This window comes from Malus domestica, chromosome 12, assembly GCF_042453785.1.
Source record: "Malus domestica chromosome 12, GDT2T_hap1".
NCBI classification, from domain to species: domain Eukaryota; kingdom Viridiplantae; phylum Streptophyta; class Magnoliopsida; order Rosales; family Rosaceae; genus Malus; species Malus domestica.
In genome coordinates, this window is record NC_091672.1 from 24855577 (window position 1) to 24875853 (window position 20277).

Consider the following 20277-nt stretch of genomic DNA (forward strand, 5'->3'; position numbering starts at 1 on the left):
GACACCAAACATGGACTAGGCGACTAATTAACTAGGGAGTTTGATATATAATAACTCGAGCCAAGAAGCCAAAAGCTTTTGGACAACATCAGAAAATGAGCCTATCATGATCACATCTTGGGTTCAATTTTTGGTGCTAGTGAATCACACTATGGTGGTAAGTGGAAGACTTAAATGCCTTTATGAGTCTTTCTGACCTACAAAATGGTGATAGCTGTGGCGAAACCATCAATTGGTTTCTTTTTTTGAAAAGAAGAAAAGAAAATGAGCACATCAAATCAGTTACGCAAGGAATCTGCAAAATAAGCACGACTGCCTGCTTGAATTTTATGCAAGAGCTTGTCTAGCTAATATACGATCGATGTGAAAACTTGTGGCTCTCCCACGTCAAAATATCTTATTTTGGAAGAATGGATGACCCTTTTGGAAGCCTTGTGGAGATTGATGTCGACACCTGCATGTCTCATTTTCTACAATGGAAGAGTTTTTGTCGTTCAATGACTATATCATGTCTATGGTTGTGTGCTACTTCCATAATATTGAGAATTAATACGAGAATTATTACATACAACAGATGCATATAGGCTTTTATACATCTTCAGAGCCACAGAACGTCTTACAACTTTTGTCTTGAGAGCCCATAAGTCATGATAAAGAAAAGAATAATCAAGAGTGGACTATGCATGAAAAAATAGAACAGGTCAGTGAGCATAACTAGGAATGTCGGTACTACAAGATAGAGAATGCACAAGGTAAAGTAGAAAATGGACACCAAGAATTTATGTGGTTCGGCAATTTATGCCTACGTCCACCAAACAAGGATCAATCTTCACTATATGAAAAAGATGAATACAACAAGAGTAGTCTTACCAAGCCAAAGACAAGGCTTGATGGATACAAGAAAGTATAACACACACTTTCTATCACTCTAAACTTCACTCACACAATGTGTAGTGGAACACTCTCACTCTCACTCTTGGAGTGGAACTCTAGCTTTGGACTTGATCCTTTGCTACTCACTCTTGGTTCTCAATTGGTTACATCACACCCATATTTATAGGTGAGGGCTTGGCATTCTACTAGTTTCTAGTTCCTTCTTCAAACCTCTAGTATAGAAAAATCTAGACTAGCCACATACTTGTAGCTTCTAGATCTTTCCATTTGCAACCAAGGAAGCTAGTACTCTCTAGCTTCTTCCATCAACTTAATAACATGCTAGAATTGTCTAGCAAGCTCCAGCCTCATCTCTTGCTTACTAGAATAATCTAGAACATTGATTATGGGCTGGACCATATACCAACAAACAACACTCTAATGAATTGAATCTCAATACCTACGGTTGTGGAGGTGCCACATAGCACTCCTATCGTAGTTATAATGGGAGCCTCATTAGGGGATTTTCCGTTATGAGATATTATGCTTTGGGGTATGGCCTTTGGGATTGAATTGAAAATGAAATGTAAACTTTTTGATAGGGATGGAACCCAATTGTGGTAAGACTTACGTGCATGTGGACACAAACGAAGATTGAAGCTTGTGGATAGCACAAGCATGGCATACCATTTGTCCTCAAGCTTATAGAATTGCTTTCAGAGCTCAAACACAAGCTAATGTGATGTTTACACGCGGAATATTCGTAAATAATGCTTCTCTCTTTCTAATATGATTTATTTTACAAACGATAGCACTAGGGGGATTGGTAGGGATCGAGCATGCATCAGGATGCATAAGCACAGTGGCGAACGCAAGAAATATTGTTTGGGGTCAGCAAGAATAGCGCGCATCGTGCAATTTTTTTTTCTTCGACAAAATAACATGCAAATTGGCATTTCATCGAGTTTTGATAGACTTGAGGTCATTTGCCAAGTCACATTTCACGCCTGTAGACAGATGCCAACTGTTTTCGAGTGAGCATGTCGATTAATGTCAATAACTTTTGAGCGAGCATGCCGACAAATGTCAATGCATGATGAGTGAGCTTATCGGCAGATACCATAACGATAATAATTGAACATTATTGATAATATGTTAACAATGAGACCTTTATTGAAGAACAATCAGACTGTTTCATAGCCGGACTAGCTTGTGGAATTCTTGAATTAGTATAGGACTTCAAGTTGCAAACTGAAACTGCAAGTTTATGGGAAAGTACCAAAAGAAGAAATGAACTTTATAGGTCTCACATAGAACACAATAGTTAACAGAAAACCAGTTACTCATTTTAGACACATATTAATCTCTCTCAGTTAATTTCTTTCCATCTGTAATTGTCTCTTGATATTAATGTGTAAATAAATGTAATTCAGTCTCTTTTATTTCTCTCAAAAATCCACCCAAAAACCAAAACTCTCTCTTCATATGGAGACAACCCAGTATTTCACATTCAACCGGAAAGCGATTCCCAAACTCCAATTATTCACTCCCTTTTTTAAGCTCTCCAACCCCATTCGGATTACAAGCACGAACAAAGTTTCCATACTCGAACCCACTTTCCCTGGTTTTTTTTTCTATAATTTTCTCCACGAAATTTGATCCCCATCTTGTCCTACATCACTCGCCATGGCCACGGATGTCTCCCCTGCATTCCGACCCGTTCCTCAACCCCACGACTTCCACCCTGAAATATCGGTATCCCCCTCCTCCGCCCACGACGGCCTAGAGTTCTGGCAGTTCATGATAGCCGGCTCCATAGCGGGCCTAGTTGAACACATGGCTATGTTCCCAGTTGACACCCTCAAAACCCGCATGCAGGCTTTTGGCGGGTCCTGCTCCGTTCAACCTATTGGAGTTAGACAGGCCCTCGGCTCGATTCTGAAGCTCGAAGGCCCCGCAGGGCTCTACCGCGGCATCGGCGCAATGGGGCTCGGAGCAGGACCTGCCCATGCAGTTTATTTCTCAGTGTACGAGATGTTCAAGGAGTATTTCACACGTGGGAATCCGAATAGCTCGGTGGCTCACGCGGTTTCAGGGGTGTTTGCGACCGTTGCAAGCGACGCGGTGATCACACCGATGGACGTGGTGAAACAGAGGCTGCAGCTGCAGAGCAGTCCGTACAAAGGAGTTGCCGATTGTGTGAGGAGGGTTTTAGTGGAAGAAGGGGTTGGAGCATTTTACAAGTCGTACAGGACGACTGTCGTGATGAATGCCCCGTTCACTGCCGTCCATTTCGCTACGTATGAGGCAGCGAAACGAGGGTTGATGGAGGTGTCGCCGGAGAGTGCGAACGACGAGAGGCTGGTGGTTCATGCCACTGCAGGTGCGGCTGCTGGCGCTTTAGCGGCGGCTGTGACCACCCCGCTTGATGTTGTGAAAACTCAATTGCAGTGCCAGGTCAGAACTTTTATCAATCAATTAGTTGCTTCAATATCCTTGTTTTGTTTTGTTTTGTTTTGTGGCACATGGATATGTTTGAGCCAATTTGTATATATGGTTTTTATTGGGTTTGGAATCTGGATGAAGGAACATGCTGTTTTGTACCACACAAAAAATTAGTTATTTGTTGTTACAAAGCGAAACTTACCAAAAATGGGGATCCGTTGTGGCGGGACCCCATGCCACTCACGCATTGTCTTATGGCTTAACTTTCTCATTTAGAAGTGCATGATTGGCTGAAGATACCGCCACAATGACATTCTTGGTACGATAAAGTCCTAGTTGCTATGAATTTCTTGCTATGCAAGGACTGGAAAGATTGTATTTGTTGTTTTCAAATTCCCTTAGTAGGCCTTGCTTTCACTCTTTTTTCCACAGGGGGTTTGCGGGTGCGAAAGATTTTCGAGTAACTCGATAGGGGATGTTGTTCGAAGCCTGGTGATGAAGGATGGATACCGCAGTCTTATGCGAGGTTGGATTCCAAGGATGCTCTTCCATGCCCCTGCTGCTGCAATTTGCTGGTCAACTTATGAAGCATCAAAAACTTTCTTTCAAGAACTCAATGGCAGTGACAGTTCCAGGAACTGATGCACATATTTAACTCTGTTGAATGCCCTTGTTCGTGTAAATGACTTCACCGGGAAGAACTCGGTTCAGGCAGATAAAGATCTATACTGCCGATTATGTGCTAAAAACAATAATGTAGAGATGAATTATCAATCCAAGGGGGAAATGATCATTTCCAACCATCTAGTTTAGTTAATATGTTTGAGAGAGATACACAAGTGATTTAAGTCGATATGTTCGAAGCAAATGCCCAATACGATACATAAAACCCGGAAACATTCTACAACCATACAAAAGATGAAATATTTACTGCATCAAACCGTTCGACATCCACAGGAAACAAAAAAGAGTTGATTAAACCATAATTCGTACAAGCCAAATGGTCCAAAAGATCTACAAACTAAATTACCACGATAATAACTTACGAGCATTTTGACCTTTGTTAAAACTTTTCAACAGTAATTCCGTCTCTTTGCACCTCATATGCCTCTCTACTCCTGCTTCTCTTCAACCCAGCTGTGAAATGGAGCTTCGATCCCTCTGATGTGATGCATGTCACATTTACCCATATAAGCACCTTAGTCTTCATCCCCTGTATGTCTTCTAGCCTTCCTTTCTTCAAATATCCAGTTACAGTGGTGAAAAAACGCAAAACAGATGAATCTCTGTAGCCCACTTCACAGACAGTCGGTATATAGACGGTAAGTTTCCCAGTCTCCTCATTAAACTCATAGTTGGTAGCATCACGAGGAAAGATTCCTATTGCCAAGTCAAAATCCTTTAGAAGCTCAGGCAACGGCTTTTGCATTTTCCCTGTGAAGGTGGCTTATATTGTAAGGGAGATTTATCAAAGTAACACAGACCTACACGAGGACTAAAATCCTAATCAATTCTTTTCAATATACTACACCAGTAATGACTCTGCAGCATAAAAAAAAATGAGAGAACGAATATAGACCTAGTCTACAGCCTGAACATAGCAGTTTATACAATCCAAACCTAGAGCTTGGAACTTTGAAGCACCATTCCGCCCCCCCTAGCAGCACAAATACAACTTATATCACATATTGTTTTTCTTTTGCCTTGTGCTATTTCAAGAAACCCCAGCAGCAAGTTCCTTGCTTGAACTCCACATATGACATCTTGAGAGTCAAGCAAGTTAAAGCCATATGAAAAGGGTTATATAATTATACTCATATCTACCCAGCACCATTAAACGTAAGGAACAAACCATCTCAAGAATATGACCCAACCCTTCAACCACAATGCTTTCTACAGCTCTGGCACACCCGTACTTTGGCCAGTATCCGCAATCACACACTCACTTATAATTGCCCCTACTTAGACTTCTTACATATTAACCACATGAATTAATGCTACTACAATGTCCAAACTTTCGGGCTCGCAAAGTCAGCCATATTACAGCAATATGTGAGGTTACTTTAACAGGCAATGTAACCAAACAGAGCCAGCAGAGAAAACTAACCTTTGAGTTTATTAACCAACCATTTGGCTCCTCCTTCGACACTGCTTTGCAATGACTAATAATTACACAAACAACGTTAGCGAAAAAAAATGTCATAAACCAAAACCAAAACAAACAAACAAAAGAACCCAAATTTGGGAAAGTATTAATCTTGACAATTAATACATGGAATCAATCATAATTCAAATTTAACAAGGAAACAATTAAATAAAAAAATTAATCTAAAATACGATTACGACAGTGAATCACACCCAGAAAATTCAGATCGTGTAAAGAAATCAACTTTGTGAACCCAAATCATTATTAACAGGAAAAAAAACCCTAATTGGAACCTATATCAGATTCAAATGCTCAATTGAATAACATAATTACATTAAATTGAGATCCATAGTTATATGTGTGTATATATATATATATATATAGAGGGAGACAGAGAGAGAGAGAGGGAGAGAGAGGTACGTTGATGTCATCCCCGACGGACGAGAGCTCCTTGGTGGCCTTCTGGTTGAACCAGTAGGATCCGGCCTTGTTCAAAATCTGATCCATGTAACTTCCTTTCACACACACACTCTCTCTCTCTCTCACTAGAAGGAAACCGATCAGAATGCTAGAGAGAGAAGAGGATCTCTGGCTCTCTCCCTCTGGCTTGGCTGTGATGGTTTCTCAGAAATTATCTCCCACACCTAATTGTCCATTTAATTTTGGGGAAAATTTTTAAGGATGATGAGTCGACTCGCTATCACTCGTTGAATTTTCTCTCTCTTCGTTGGCACGCCAACGCCAAGTCGTTTTATTTTATTTCGTTATTTCTTTTTGGGCATATAATTAATTATTATTTGGTGTCTAACTTTGTCAATTTGTCATTCTATAGTATAAGCGTCTCTATCATTGTTTCGACTATGAACTTGGAAATTTTCATACTTGAATAGGAGTATAGGGATGGTTGATCATGTCATTCATAGAGCATGATGTATGAAAGTAAATGCATTACGTGTTTTGGTTTCACTCAATCTTAAGTAATTCTAGTTGATATGAGAGTTGCTGTAATAAATCAGTTTTACTCAATTTCTCTTTCCTGTATTGGGAGACACAAATTTTGTAATTTGTTTGACTTATAAGTTTTCGTATATCAATATTCCTTCTATAGATGTTTACTAAATGTGAGTAAAGGGATATAATTTTTCTTGAACGCCATTTCGTTTTCGAAGAGAATCAATTTCGTGATTGAAAGTGCCTCAATGTAGCCTTGATTTTCAACATCAATCAGTTTTCAATTCAAAAATTCAAAACAAATTTACAATCCACGAGAAATTTCAATTCGTTATCTTTGTGGAGGACTCAGAGAGGGTTGAGGAGTATGAATGTGTCCTGACCAGCCACCAACTACGTGAAGGTAGGGGTGGGTTCAAAAAACCGAAAACCGAAAAAAACCGAAAACCAAACCGGACCGAAGCCGAAAAAAACCGAACCGAAAAAAAAACCGAACCGAAACTCTCAAACCGAGCCGAACCGAATCTGCCCAGTTCGGTTTCGGTTTTTGAGGTTCGAAAACCGAACCGAACTGAACCGAACCGATATATATATTTAATTATTTTTTTCAATGTTTATAAATAGTTTAGTCATACAATTATAACAAAACAGAACTTGTTGTGAAGTTGGTTTTAGTGAAACTTTCCAAGCTGGTGCGCATGGGTTCGAAACCTCTTCATGCCCCTCGGATTTTGGAGATTTTTTTTTAATTTTTATAACCAAATCAACAAAACCCTAGCAGCCTTTTTCTATTTGTAATTGTCATTCCCCTCATCTCTCTCTCTCGTTCCCTAGCGCAGCCACACCTCTAGACTTCCTCCATGCCTCCAATTTCTCCCTCTTCTCTCTCTCGTCCCCTCTTCTCTCTCAGTCCTCCCTCTGGCTCCAACACCGATCCCCATGGCTGCGAGCGTGCAGACCCTGCAGCAACCCTTCTTCTCTCTCAGTCCTCCCTCTGCCCATGGCTGCGAGCGTGGTAACCCTGCGGCAACCCCTCTTCTCTCTCAGTCCTCCCTCTGGCTCCAGCACCCATCCCCATGGCTGCGAGCGTTCTGACCCTGTGGCATCCCCTATTCTCTCTCAATCAAAAGGTATTCAATTTTAGGGATTTAGGAAGAGTAACTTAGGGTTTTCTAGATTTAGGGATTTTGGGTTATTGTGTGTTCTAGTTCTTTTCACAGTTGCTACGGGCTTTATTCACTTACTTGTGTTATTGTGTGTTCTAGTTCTTTTCACAGTAACTTAGGGTTTTCTAGATTTAGGGATTTTGGTTTGCGTAGTTATGAACTTCTTGTTTCCTGGGTTTCCATTTGAAACGGTAACAATATCTGCAAATCAAAAATAGCTGTGATAGACTATTAACTAGCCTTTCATTTGTTGATAGTAATGTTTTCTTTGCTTGCACAGTTCAATCCATTTCTTGCGGTGTAATGATATTACTACGTGTTTTCCTCGTATATTTGGAACATTTACTTTGATTATAGTGGTGAAGATGACGATGACGAGGAGGATGACGTGGAAGCTCTATTGGCCGAGCTTGAACAAATAAAGAAGGAAAAAGCAGAGGAGAAGTTACGGAAGGTGAGCTTTCAATGAAGTGATGTGACAGAATATTTAAGATTATCAATAGCTTTGATATCGCTGAATATAACAAAAATGTACTCTATGCTTCCACAGGAACGACTAGAGAGGGAGGAAGAGCTTAAAGTCAAGGAAGCAGAGCTCACGGGTTTGTTGCTTGCTCGTGAGCCTCGTGGGAGACTGGTTCTATGCGAGCTGTAATTGCTTAAGTTTCACCTTAGCAACCTTTCAGCATTATGACTTTCTAAGGACTCACTCTTGGTTATGTGTAGCCACTTCAAACTTGAGTATGTAACTCAGTGAGAAGTGAGAACTAAAATGATCTTCAAGCAACCAGCACATACTTGAATATGTACTTGACCATCTCAAATCATTCATCTCATATGCAGGACTCTGAAGTGCCTGTAAAAGTATCATGTTTCGTTGTTTGATTCAAACAACACGACAATGTGGAAGAGAGATGGAAACATGTCATATTTTCTATTTCTATCTTATGTTGTGGTTGTTTTGCATTTTTTGGAGAAAAAAAAAACCGAAAAAAACCGAAACCGAACCGGAAAAACCGAACCGAAAAAAACCGAAAAAATTTTGGGCCGAACCGAACTGAACCGAAATTTCGATTCGGTTTCGGTTTTGGTAAAAAACCGAACCGATAAGAACCGAACCCAGCCCTACGTGAAGGCAGGTGTCGTCTCCATTGGAACCACGATTTGAGGTGAGTCTTATGTATGTATTTGAACTCATTTGTTTAGATTCAAAATTCCTTATGTTTTGCATCGTTGTTTTCCAAATGTTTAAACCTGAATTATAAGAAAGCAAAACAAGTTTATATTAATACAAAAAAAAACTTCTCTCCGAGGTGAGAGTTTTCTCTTCACACTTAGAGTCATTCTCACTGTTTGCGTGAGACTTTTAAACCTAAACTTTTCCAGTGGCACCAGCCTTAGCTTCTGCTGGGGTTGGTTATCGTGTTATCTGCTTTCCCCTTTCCTTCTTTTCTCCTTGCCTATACTATTGTTTCTCCCAAATTTTAACTTCGGTCTATCAAATTCCTCTATCTCCAAAGGTATTCCTCATCCTGACTATCCCTTGGTCCGATCTTCAGCCATGTTTCCTATTAAGATCGTGTGTAAAGTTTTGGTGTTTACACCGACTCAGGTGTTTCTGTTGGAAATTTTGAGTAGAATTTCATTGTCTCACATTGCTCACCAACACAAGGTTTCCTCACTTTATTGGAGTCTAAAATTGGGCTTTGGGGTGAAATAATTAATTGATAATGAATTAATAATTAATATATTTAATTAATATTTAATTAATTTTGAATTTAATTAAATTATTTTTTATTTTATAAAAAGACTCATCTTTTCAGATGAAGTCTGAAAGCGTATCTGAGAAACAGATGGAGCAACACACCCTTTACGTTGAACATTTGCCTCCCAAAAACATGTATGTTGCGAATAGACATATGCTCACTATAAATACATGCATCTACATATCATTCATATCACTGAAAATAATCAATTCTCATATACCAAGCATATTGAGAGTACCACAAACAAATTCGCCAAAAGTCTAGTTTTCCGATACTGGAATTCTAACTTAGATCGTTGAATCCTAGTGAAGCAGACATCCGTAGAACTACAAGTACTAAGTAGGGATGAAATTTCTGTTTCAAGGACATTGCGGTACGCAAGCCTCAATCTTCAAGTTGTTTGTTTTATATTTTTGTTTTGTTCATACTCTGTTAATTTTTATATTCGCATTTATTGTTTATTAGCATATATAATTAAATCGCATATTGTTGACTTATATCCAACAGTTTCCAACACCACCACTTTCTCTCTGTTATTGGCCTGTTTCGGCAGTGTCACTCATGGGTTTCCACAAGCTTCATACTGGTAGTTGGCTTCTCTCACTCTGCTGCCGACTAACCCCTGCTTACAGTTGTGCTCAAGTAGCTTTTCGGGGTTGGAGGTGGCGTCTAGTGAGGTATTATTCAGCGGCGGTGGACTGGAAAGCTGATGGTGGAGAAGGCAGTGGAAGCTTCTCGGTTTCTTGGTTGTTGTGCAGGTCTATGGGCCTTATTGTTTTCGTGGGCTCTTTTTCTGTTTGTATTTAGTCTTAGACCCTTGTTTTGTTTGTTAATAGGTGTTTCTTGGGCCTTGTTTAGCTTGTAATTTTGTGGTGGTTGTTTAATAAATTCTCCCTTTGACGAAGAAAAAAACTTGAATTATAAGTGATTTTGCACTGAGTTTGTAGAATATGATAATTTGGTGTTATGGCAAATTATAGTTGTATATCATAATGTTCTTTAATTTGGTGATTTTGCACTAAGTTTGTAGAATATGATAATTTGGTGTTACGGCAAATTTAAAGTGTTTTTTTATAACACTCATAGTTGTATATCAGAATGTTCCTTAATTTACTATATCATCTTAACCACAATTCTAAACAAGCATACGACAGAAAATAGGAACACAACATAATATCAAAGTACACCTCAAAAAATAAGCCCAGATCTTGCTTCATCTTTGTCACCCTATCTCGTAATATATCTTTTAATCCTACTAGCACAGAGAATCACTGGAAGTTCCCAGGCTGATATCGTGGTTTTGGCCCATGGCAGCATTTTGATTTTGATGGTTTTCACACTCTAGGGTTTAGGGTTTTTGATCGAGAAATTTAGAAGAACAGTCTGAGGGAGAACAAGGAATAGGGTTTTCCCTTCTTTTGATAAACATTATTAAGGACTGAGATCATTAAACCCTAATATTTTCTTTTCTATTATGTTTTCTAGCCGTCGGATATAATCAAGACGGTGGTATTAAATCTGCACATTTTTAGAGCTTTGATAGAAAACACACCTGCCCTGCTCTCCAGAAAAAGAAAAAAGGAGTTGTGCCCCTGATACCGAATGGAATGGGCTACAACTATTAGCGGGGAGTATGAGTCTTTTGGTGGCTCCAATATCTTTTGGGGATGGCTGCTGGAATAGTAAGGGAAGAAGATGATGCATAGGGTTTTGTAAGGGTTGTTTTATACACACCCCACAATGTTATAAATCCACCCCACATCCAAAAAATTCCTCAAAAATTACAACTTTGTCCCTCATATTTCTGAAGCCAACCCACTGTAAGAATATGAGCATAAGTATGAATCTATGAACTTAGTTATTGGTCTTGAGATTGAATGAGAAGTCTTATTGGGAATGGATTTTGGAATCCATATTACATTGGACTACTATTTAAGGGATTAATTTCCTATAAGGATTCTAATAGGGGAATCCTTATGGGATTTGGCAAGGATTATGTTGTGTATATATAGTGGCATCTGCCCTCACAGTTAATATGCTCGATTCTGGGCTAAGACTTATTATTAGTTAAGAGCAAAACCGATTACTGGAGAGACGAGAAGGTGCACTATAACCTTACAGCGAAACTTGGACATGGCTGCTTCTTCGAGCTCATCTGCAAGTATAATATTTTCCATACATTAGTTTAATGAACATTAGTTTGTGTTTTCATCACAGTAATTCATATTACTTGTTCTTGGTTTGTGTTTCATCTAACACCCACCCCATAAACAAAAAGAAACACCAAAAAGATCCAGGACAAGGAAGGCATTCTGTCGGACCAGCAACGCCTGATCTTCGCCGGCAAGCAGTTCGAAGACAACCGAACCCTAGCTGACTACAACATCCAGAAAGAGTCAACTCTTCAACTAGTGTTGAGGCTCCGTGGAGGGATTATCGAGCCTTCTCTGATGGCTTTGGCTCGCAAGTACAATCAGGAGCTTGAGTTTTTGTAATTCAGTTAACGTCATTTGCATTGTATCGGAGTTGAAGTACTGCAGTTTATATTAATATTTTGATGGATCTTGGGTTAATTTTGATCTCTTGGTTTTGTTTTATTGTAAAAAAAAAAAAAAAAAAATATTCAACAAGCACTAGTTTCTTGACAATTGATGCCAGATATCAATTACAGAGAAAACATACGAATAAGAAGATGAACTTTTGATAATGTGGTGCCATGGTAAGTGGATGGGTGTGAGGTAGTTGGCTGCTGGTAAATAATTGGAAGTTCACGTGACAAATTTTAAGTGTGGAGTGTCTTCATAAGATTGTGGGGTGTTAATAGAATTACCCGTTTTGTAATTGTCTTTTTTAATGTTTAATGCAATTTTGTTTTTTAATTTATGGAAGTTTTTTATTTTTTAAGTAATTAATTATAGAAGAAAATTAGAACATGAATTTTTCACTATTTTTTTAATTCAACAAAAGTGAAGAAGTTCTATAAAAACATGATAAACCTCAAGAGATGTTGGTTTAAGGTTTAATTAACCCTATATTTATATGTACATACTTTTGTGTAAAAAAAAAAAAATTCCTTTCATACACTTCTCATTAATATGAAAACATACACGTTTTTCAACGTACCATATACATATAATACATGTATCTACATACTTTTCATGTTTAACATGTAATTTTTACTCTTATCAACAAAAAAAACATGTATTTTTCACTATTTTTTTAATATTACATATAAAATTCATGCATTAAACACATATATTTAACATATTATGAAAAAAAACATTAAAAATTATTTATTTTTAAATAATACTTTTTAAAATTTCATATCATGACCCAAATTTAGCTGGTTTTTATGAAAGTTTTTAAATAATATAAGTAGGCATTGTTCACATGCGATACTCGTTCTGTATTTTGTAAACTATGCTAAATAGCTACATACCCCACTTAATACAACGGTCTAATGATATTACTTTTCACTTGTAAGTGAAATGTCTTATGTTCGATTATCACTAAAGACGAATTTGAATCACATTATTATGACTCGCCCATTGTGAGACTTAGTCCACTTCTCCACCCCCTTAGTGTATTTAATATCATTTGTTAATAAAATAAAATAAAACTAGCTAGATACAAACAATAATTGAACTATAAATAGATAATTGGCCTTTCTTGGCCTCTAAAGGTCACTGCCCTATTATACATTGAAACGAGCTAGAGGAAGATCACAAGTAGTGTTTAATTAGTAATTTTATAGCTGCAGCTAGGCTTGACAATTTCTGACACGACCTATTAACCTGACATGAAATTAACAGGTTATCGGGTCGACAAGATAATGAATCGGGTTGTTACCAGGTAGCGCGTAATCACCTGTTAAGATAACGGGTTGGTCTGGGTATACACGTGGATAACCCGATACACAATAAGTAAAATATTAATTTTATAATTTTATAATCGTAAAAATACTATAATAATTATATATAATATTATATATAGATATATAATAAATTAAATTTAGAAAATTTGGAAAAAAAATGAGGTAATATATTTTATATGGTATAATGCTATTGTTTTATCTATTTTCATAATTATTTTGGTAAACTTCTCATAATTTGAATGGTTTATAATTTTTCTATACTTAGTTTATGCAAAAGAGAGTTTTGATGTGGAAATGACAAGCCCGACCCTGATATTCTCCAAACATCAGGGTAAGCACGTGCTGGCCGACACCCAAAGGTGACAAAGCCATATTAGGATGCATGAGAACTAAAAACAAATAACCGACATAAATAAAACTTGTAAATTTAATTATAATGAATATGCAATTGTGGATCGTGTTCAGAACATATAACTAATCCGAGACACTAAAAATGAATAATATAAAATTGAATGAACAAAAGGATGGGTCCTACATCGAGAGGACTTGAAAATACCGCTGTGCGAATGCCTTGATGCCGGAATTGTACGCCTTGATTCTAAGTCCTAAAGGGGCGCAAAATAAAACATAAGTGGACCAAGTTGATATATAAATAATACTAAAACAGTTATTCTCAACGTACTAACCCCCAAAGTTTATGAAAACTCAATAGTATAATATGTAATAGGTTTTCCGAAAATCCTAGCATGCCATAAAACCTTTGTAAAACATATATTATATGTAGTGTGCTAAGTAATGGTATCAGTACCACCCGAAGGCATATAGAACACTTCATTTAGAACACTTCCTTCAGAACACTTCGTTCGCCCACAGGCCTTCGTTCGCCCGTAAGCTCCTACAGCACCCACTCGAATGCATATAAGTATCAATTACCCGTAGGCTCCTACAACACCCACCCGAAGGCATATAAGTATCAATCGTCCGTATGCAGGACCATTCACCGGTAGGTAATAACATACGCCCGTAGGCAGGGCATTTGCCCGTAAGCATGACCATTCACCTGTAGGCAGTAATATACGCTCGTAGGCAGATCATATGCCTCGTAAGCAGAACATTGACCATTAGATAAGCACAAAAACATTGTATATAATCTTTCCAACATAAGTACATATATCTCAACGGAGCTCAGTAGCTCAAACATCTTCATAGTATATAGTCATCCATAATATATATTACAAAGAACATGAAATCGATAAAGCATGATATTCCAAAATATTCTCTGTTGATGCACAAAACCGGAGGTCTTGAAACAACGTAAATCCGACCGTGAATCTGCAAGAAATGTAAATAACACAAGATGTATCGTGGTTCACCCCAAAGTTTGTGCTACGTCCACACTGATATTGTATTTATCTAAGAGGTAAGGGAGATAACCTCTGAATATGAGAGGGGATGTGAGAGGGGTGAAAAGGCTTCAGAAATGGCCTCCCCACAATTGTGAGGGTGAGGGGTCCTTTTATAGAATAAGGACTTCTCACTTATTACATATTTACCCATTCCTTTATCATATAATTACATTTAAGTCCCCCGAGTATTTGTACGAGATCTAAATATGAGGCCCTAAATATGGTATAAACAGTAGTCCCCCAAGTCTTCAGTCAAGAAAGTCTTTTGGCTGGAGACTTGAAATTCAGTCCATGTGTGTGCCGAAGTAACTAGATGTCGTCTTGAACTAGTACTTGGTATGAGGCGGTGGTCAAAGTGAAATGACGTTCAACTATAAGTAGCACATGTTGTGAGGCTGCTCGGCTTGTGGCTTATGTTGCCTTGGTTGGCTTGGCTTGTGGCGTTTGAAGGTGATGAGGTCTCTTATTACCTGGTTGGTGGCATGAATGGCTAGTTGCCAAATGATATTAGAGTACAGGCTGTACATTTCATCACCTGGTTGGTGGTAATAGCAGCAGGTTGCCGAATAATTTTGGAGTACTGGGCGTACTTTTGGTCACTTGGTTGGTGATAATAAAGGTAGGTTGCCGAATAATTTTGGAGTACTGGGCGTACTTTTGGTCACCTGGTGAGTGATAATAGAGGCAGGTTGCCGAATAATTTTGGAGTACTGGTCGTACTTTTGATCACCTGGTTGGTGCTATTTTGGGCTTATGGACCTTCGCTCTTCACACAACATTACAGCCCATTTATTTTTGGCTTTTGCCCTTTTTTATATACTATTACCCTCTGATGGGGCTTATACAGATATCTCTGAAAAATAAGAAAAATAAATTACATCATTTTTCCTGATAAAGATAATAGAGTTCTTTATCTTCTTCCAGTGGTTGACACCTTCTTGTTTTTCTCCCCAGAGATCTTTTTCCTTTTTATATTCCTTTTCTTCCCACTGCAGGTTTACATCATGGGGTTTGGTCAGCATGATCTGCTCCCTTTATTCCTTGCTTTTGCAGATTTGCGTGCCTGTTATCCATAGTGTGGTCGACAAAATAAAGAAAGCACCAACCGCTATTATCGAATTGCTTCAGCTTTCAACTAAAGAAAGCATAATTCTTTCTTTTCTCTTTTCCTTTTTTGCTTTCCACTGCATCTCTCTTTCTGTCTTTCCACCTCCATTCTCTCTGGCAAACTTGCTTTTGCTTATGCAGACTTGCTTTACAGCAAACATATCCATACCAGAGCTTACTGAACGATTGATTTGAGGACCGAGTTCGACTCTGGTGCCATTTAATGATTATAGCGCCTTTCTCATCGTTAGTTGAGTAGTAGGAATTTGCCGGTTTCTTCCCAAAGTGTTCAAGTGAAGTAGCTCTCAGTAAGTCCTGCCTTCGAATTCTCCTAATGGGAATGGTTCCATCTGGACAGCTTCCACTCTTCTGCCATATCTGAGACAAAATTTGCTGACTGTACGGGAAACACAAATTTCAGATGACACCGATAATTCACATCGGAGGCTCCTAGTAACTGTACAGGATTTCCAGCGCCTTCTCCCAATCCTTCTACTTGGGTTGCTCCATGGAGAAGAGCACGAGTCTCCGATGGCTGGCGAAATCTCTCCGCTGCGGTTCAGATTAGACATATTTCAAGGAGGCCACATAGAGGCTGACATTGTCGCAGAAAACCCCACGCCAAGAATAGAAATCGCCGTCATGGGCATCGTTCCAGTCGAGCAACACGTTAGCAACGTTGCTTAACGATGCCTTAATTGACATCAAGGTTTTTCCTTCGTCGTTGAGTGGGGAGTCGAGAGGAAAGAGAATCGCCATTTAAAGCTAACCCAAAGCAGAAGACGAGCTCCGTCTTCTTCCTTCATAAAACCCTTCTCTCCATTAATTTCCACAAAGCTTCGCACGCAAAACCCAAGTCGGAGAAAAAGACGTTGGAGAAGAAGGAAGAGAAAACGAGATTAAAATGCTAAAACCAGAAGATGGTGGATGAGCTTCTTGGACTTTTTGTAGGCTAGTATAACCGTCGAAGCCACCGATCTCAAGAAGATCACAACATGGAAAAATGGGTTGCACGGCTTAAGCAGGCTAACCCAAAGACCTAAGTTTCTAAAGAATGCAGAGGCTGGGAATTTTGATAGCGTTTGTGGGATCGAGCCATTGAGTTTGTTGTTTGAATCGTTGAAGTTCATCAGATTGGGAGCCTGGATGTTCGACAACTTGCCTGAGAAACCATTGTTTTCAAGAAAGAGTACGTCAGGTGAGTCAGGCTGCTGACGGCAAATGGAATCGAACCGGTGAAGTTGTTTGGAGCTGAGAACGAGCCTGTTCAACCGCTCTAACTGGGTCTGCCCGGTCGGAGACTCACTTGATAATTGATTCCCCTGGAGGTAGAGACTGCAGAGCAGAGTTACCAGAGATCAGAATCCCATGACCGCGCTTGGTTGACGGGACGCAGGCGTAGGCCTCGGTGAGCTGGGGGGACATTTTTAGGATTTTGGGAAAAGTCGAAGCTAGTCCCTGCTTAGCAATCACGGTCACAGCCAGCCCAGTAAGTTGAAGATCTCGTTCTCATAGAACCTCGACATGGAAAATGGTAAATGAGGTATGGTGGGTACACTCACAGAGAGACAGAGAGATAGAGAGAGACTGAGTGAGATGAGGAGGCTCCGTGATTTTTTTTGGAAAAGTTTTGGATTCTTCGTTTCTGCAGATTCACGGTGGTGAGATGAAAAATGAAAGATAACCGACATAACTTTTCGTGTCGATTCCCACAGAAATCGCCAAATGTTGATGCACAAAACCGGAGGTTTTGGAACAACGTAAATCCGACTGTGAATTTGCAAGAAATGTAAATAACACAAGATGTATCGTGGTTCACCCCAAGGTTTGGGCTACGTCCACACTGATATTGTATTTATCTGAGAGGTGAGGGAGAGAACCTCTGAATATGAGAGAGGATGTGAGAGGGGTGAGAAGGCTCCAAAAATGACATCCCCACAATTATGAGGGTGAGGGGTCCTTTTATAGAATAAGGACTCCTCACTTATTACATATTTGCCCATTCCTTTATCACATAATTACATTTAAGTCCCCCGAGTATTTGTACGAGATCTACATACGAGACCCTAAATATGAAATAAACATTCTCAGTAAAGCATGACATCTCATAAAAAGTAAAATCTAATTTACTCATAAAGCGTTTCATAAAACGTAACCATTAAATCATGCTTTTCACATATGCATTTCTAATAGCAAAATTATGCATTTTGGAAGGGGTCCATTCACCTTACATAGTTGGCGAAGAGCCGTGCAAACAAGAGAGGACGAAAATGCCATAAACAATTGCACCTAAGCACATAAAGGTACCAATTAATAAAACTATACTAAAACGGTTGAATTTCGGGAAACGGACATCATAAACGGATTTAGGACGTCGAAAAACATAATAGGGGACCTCGAGTACCCCCACACACCCCCACGAGGTCGCGGCCCCAACGGCCACGCTCAAAGTTGGGTCGTCGAAAAGTTGACCAAAAAAGTCGTTGCAGCGGCAGAGCACAGTACCTCTGGTGGAGGCACGAGTGCTCAACGCGCGGCTAAGGCAAACACCCATACGCAGGCCCACGAACGGCCTGGCTTCTGGGATCTGACTGGGTTGGGCAGGATTCAAGTTCTGGGTTGGGCTTGGTTCTTAGGCTAGGACCATTGGGTTTTGGGTTTAGGCTTGTGACTGGGCTAGGTTATAAAGGTCATAATTATGGATTTGGGCTAAAAGTTTAGGCCGAGGTCCATGGCCCAAAGATTTGGGCCAATTAAGGTTGCGGGTCGGGTTTACCCGTTATTAAGCTAGTTTCGACGGAGAAGAAAAGCAAAGCTTCCCCAGCTCTGGTCAACCTCGAACCTCAACTACAATCTACGATCTACCTACCAAATTGAAGACAAACAAGTGTAGATTAGGATTATACCTTTGGTTTCCCCAGTAATGGTCGAAGTTGGTCGAAAAAGTTGTCAAAAAGTCACGGCATTCTAGCTGGAATCTGGGAAATCTTTTCCTGAAGTTCTTCGTCCAAAAACCACAAAAACTACTCAGAGACGTCACAAACTCACTCCTAAAATGATTTATGGGGTTCTAGAAGCTTACCGTGGTCGAGGGTTCACCGGAGGAGGAGGTCGTTGTTCCATGAGGTTATAGGTTCGAAGGCTGGTATCCGTTGAGGATCTTCCTTCCTTCGCTGAGATGGCGACTTGGTGCATCCATGTAAGTATGGGTGTGTATGTGTGTGTGTTGTTTTCAGGGAGGAAAGGGAGAGCGCACAGAGAATAGAGAGAGGTCCAAAAGTGGTTAACGGGGAGGGGAAGGAAGAGAGAATAATGAGTGAGGTAATGGATTTGGGTTGGGGGACAAAATCAAGGGTGGGCCCTCTTACGCACACCATTTAAGACCCAAGGGAAACCCATTTCAAAATATCTAGCCCAAAGTGAAAATTTACAAAGATACTCTTCTGTTCCGTAAATTCCGAGACAGGTCATTACAAGATAACCTTACTGAAAACATCATCAACATAACTCTTGAAGGCAATAGATCAAGCCAAAGTTCCAATACAATTCCCCATGATGATTGATGAAAATTGAAGGATTTTGTTAAAGGAATAACATGTAAGCTTTGAGTTTCATAGGCAAGGTTTTAACTTTTGAGAAAAGACTTCACAACCTTCAAAAGAAAAACTCATTCATTTTGCATAACCTTGCACATTTGATATTTGTAGTAGACTAGTAGTGTATTGGTGCTTTATTATTAGGCTCTTATTTTGGTGTGTAGATGTAACTTAACCACAAATGTGTTTTTATATTTTAAAGTAATATTTATGTAGTAATGTGGTATGTACAAATTTAAGAAAAAAAAATATTTTTCATAACGGGTTGGGTCATTTTACCTATTGGGTAAAGCAACCCGACCTGTTAAGGATCCGTTAAAATAACGGATGTGACACGACACGACCTTTTAAAATAATAGGTATTATACGAAAACGACATGAAACACGACAAACACGACCTGTTTACCAGGCCTAGCTGCAGCCTGTAGTTTACCATATGGGCTATGATGCAACGGATACTTTGGCTTGCAGTCGATTTTGATTAATTTCATCAGTTTCCTAGTGTTTCCATATTTTCGGCCGAAGCTTTGGTCTAAAAAGATTTTGGGTCCTTCTTTGGTTTAAATGCACGAGTGTGCCACCACGTCAATTAGGTTGGTCGACGTAGAAAGCATGTGAAGTGATTTGGTTTTGCATTATGGATTTGATTCTAATCAAACGATTATGCAGCAGCCGAGCAAGGAACATTTTCTCTGCCTAGGTTCATTCTCTACCTTGAAGGTGGCATTGACCGAACAATCAAAATAATGTGTAATGGTGAAGGTGAAGATCGAGTAAGAAAGTAAAAGAAACTGAAAATAAACGAAATTAAAATTAGTATATTAGTAAGAAAATAAATTAAATGAAGACGAATGCGTAAAAATAAAGGTGCTTGAAAGTAAAAGAAACTGAAAACACAATGAGGGACAAGAAATGTGTAATGTAAAGAAGTGCTTGAATTAAATTGC

The 20277-nt window shown here is 39.2% G+C and overlaps 2 protein-coding genes and 1 long non-coding RNA gene across 3 annotated transcripts; 2 read left to right on the plus strand and 1 right to left on the minus strand.

Moving 5' to 3' along the window:
* Positions 1-2152: 2152 nt before the first annotated feature.
* LOC103450696 (uncharacterized) lies at positions 2153-4135 on the plus strand. Its single transcript, XM_029089694.2, has 2 exons — positions 2153-3330; positions 3751-4135. The coding sequence occupies exons 1-2, from the start codon at positions 2560-2562 to the stop codon at positions 3958-3960; spliced, it is 981 nt and encodes a 326-aa protein (XP_028945527.1). The 5' UTR covers positions 2153-2559; the 3' UTR covers positions 3961-4135.
* A 40-nt stretch (positions 4136-4175) lies between these two features.
* LOC103450697 (uncharacterized protein At5g01610-like) lies at positions 4176-6240 on the minus strand. Its single transcript, XM_008390070.4, has 3 exons — positions 5885-6240; positions 5426-5480; positions 4176-4752 (listed from the first exon to the last, which is right to left on the minus strand). Exons 1-3 carry the CDS (start codon positions 5969-5971, stop codon positions 4382-4384), a joined length of 513 nt encoding a protein of 170 aa, XP_008388292.2. The 5' UTR covers positions 5972-6240; the 3' UTR covers positions 4176-4381.
* A 970-nt stretch (positions 6241-7210) lies between these two features.
* On the plus strand, positions 7211-8485 carry LOC114820127 (uncharacterized). The gene is made up of 3 exons (XR_003767528.2): positions 7211-7545; positions 7862-8035; positions 8132-8485. It is a non-coding gene; the product is annotated as an uncharacterized lncRNA (long non-coding RNA).
* Positions 8486-20277: the final 11792 nt, after the last annotated feature.

Coding starts and splice junctions, on each gene's coding strand:
- LOC103450696 (XM_029089694.2), top strand. CDS start 2,560: ATGGCCACGGATGTCTCCCCTGCATTCCGACCCGTTCCTCAACCCCAC. Junction 3,331..3,750: donor AAACTCAATTGCAGTGCCAG/GTCAGAACTTTT, acceptor TTTTTTCCACAG/GGGGTTTGCGGGTGCGAAAG.
- LOC103450697 (XM_008390070.4), bottom strand. CDS start 5,971: ATGGATCAGATTTTGAACAAGGCCGGATCCTACTGGTTCAACCAGAAG. Junction 5,481..5,884: donor CCGTCGGGGATGACATCAAC/GTACCTCTCTCT, acceptor TGTAATTATTAG/TCATTGCAAAGCAGTGTCGA. Junction 4,753..5,425: donor GTTGGTTAATAAACTCAAAG/GTTAGTTTTCTC, acceptor CCACCTTCACAG/GGAAAATGCAAAAGCCGTTG.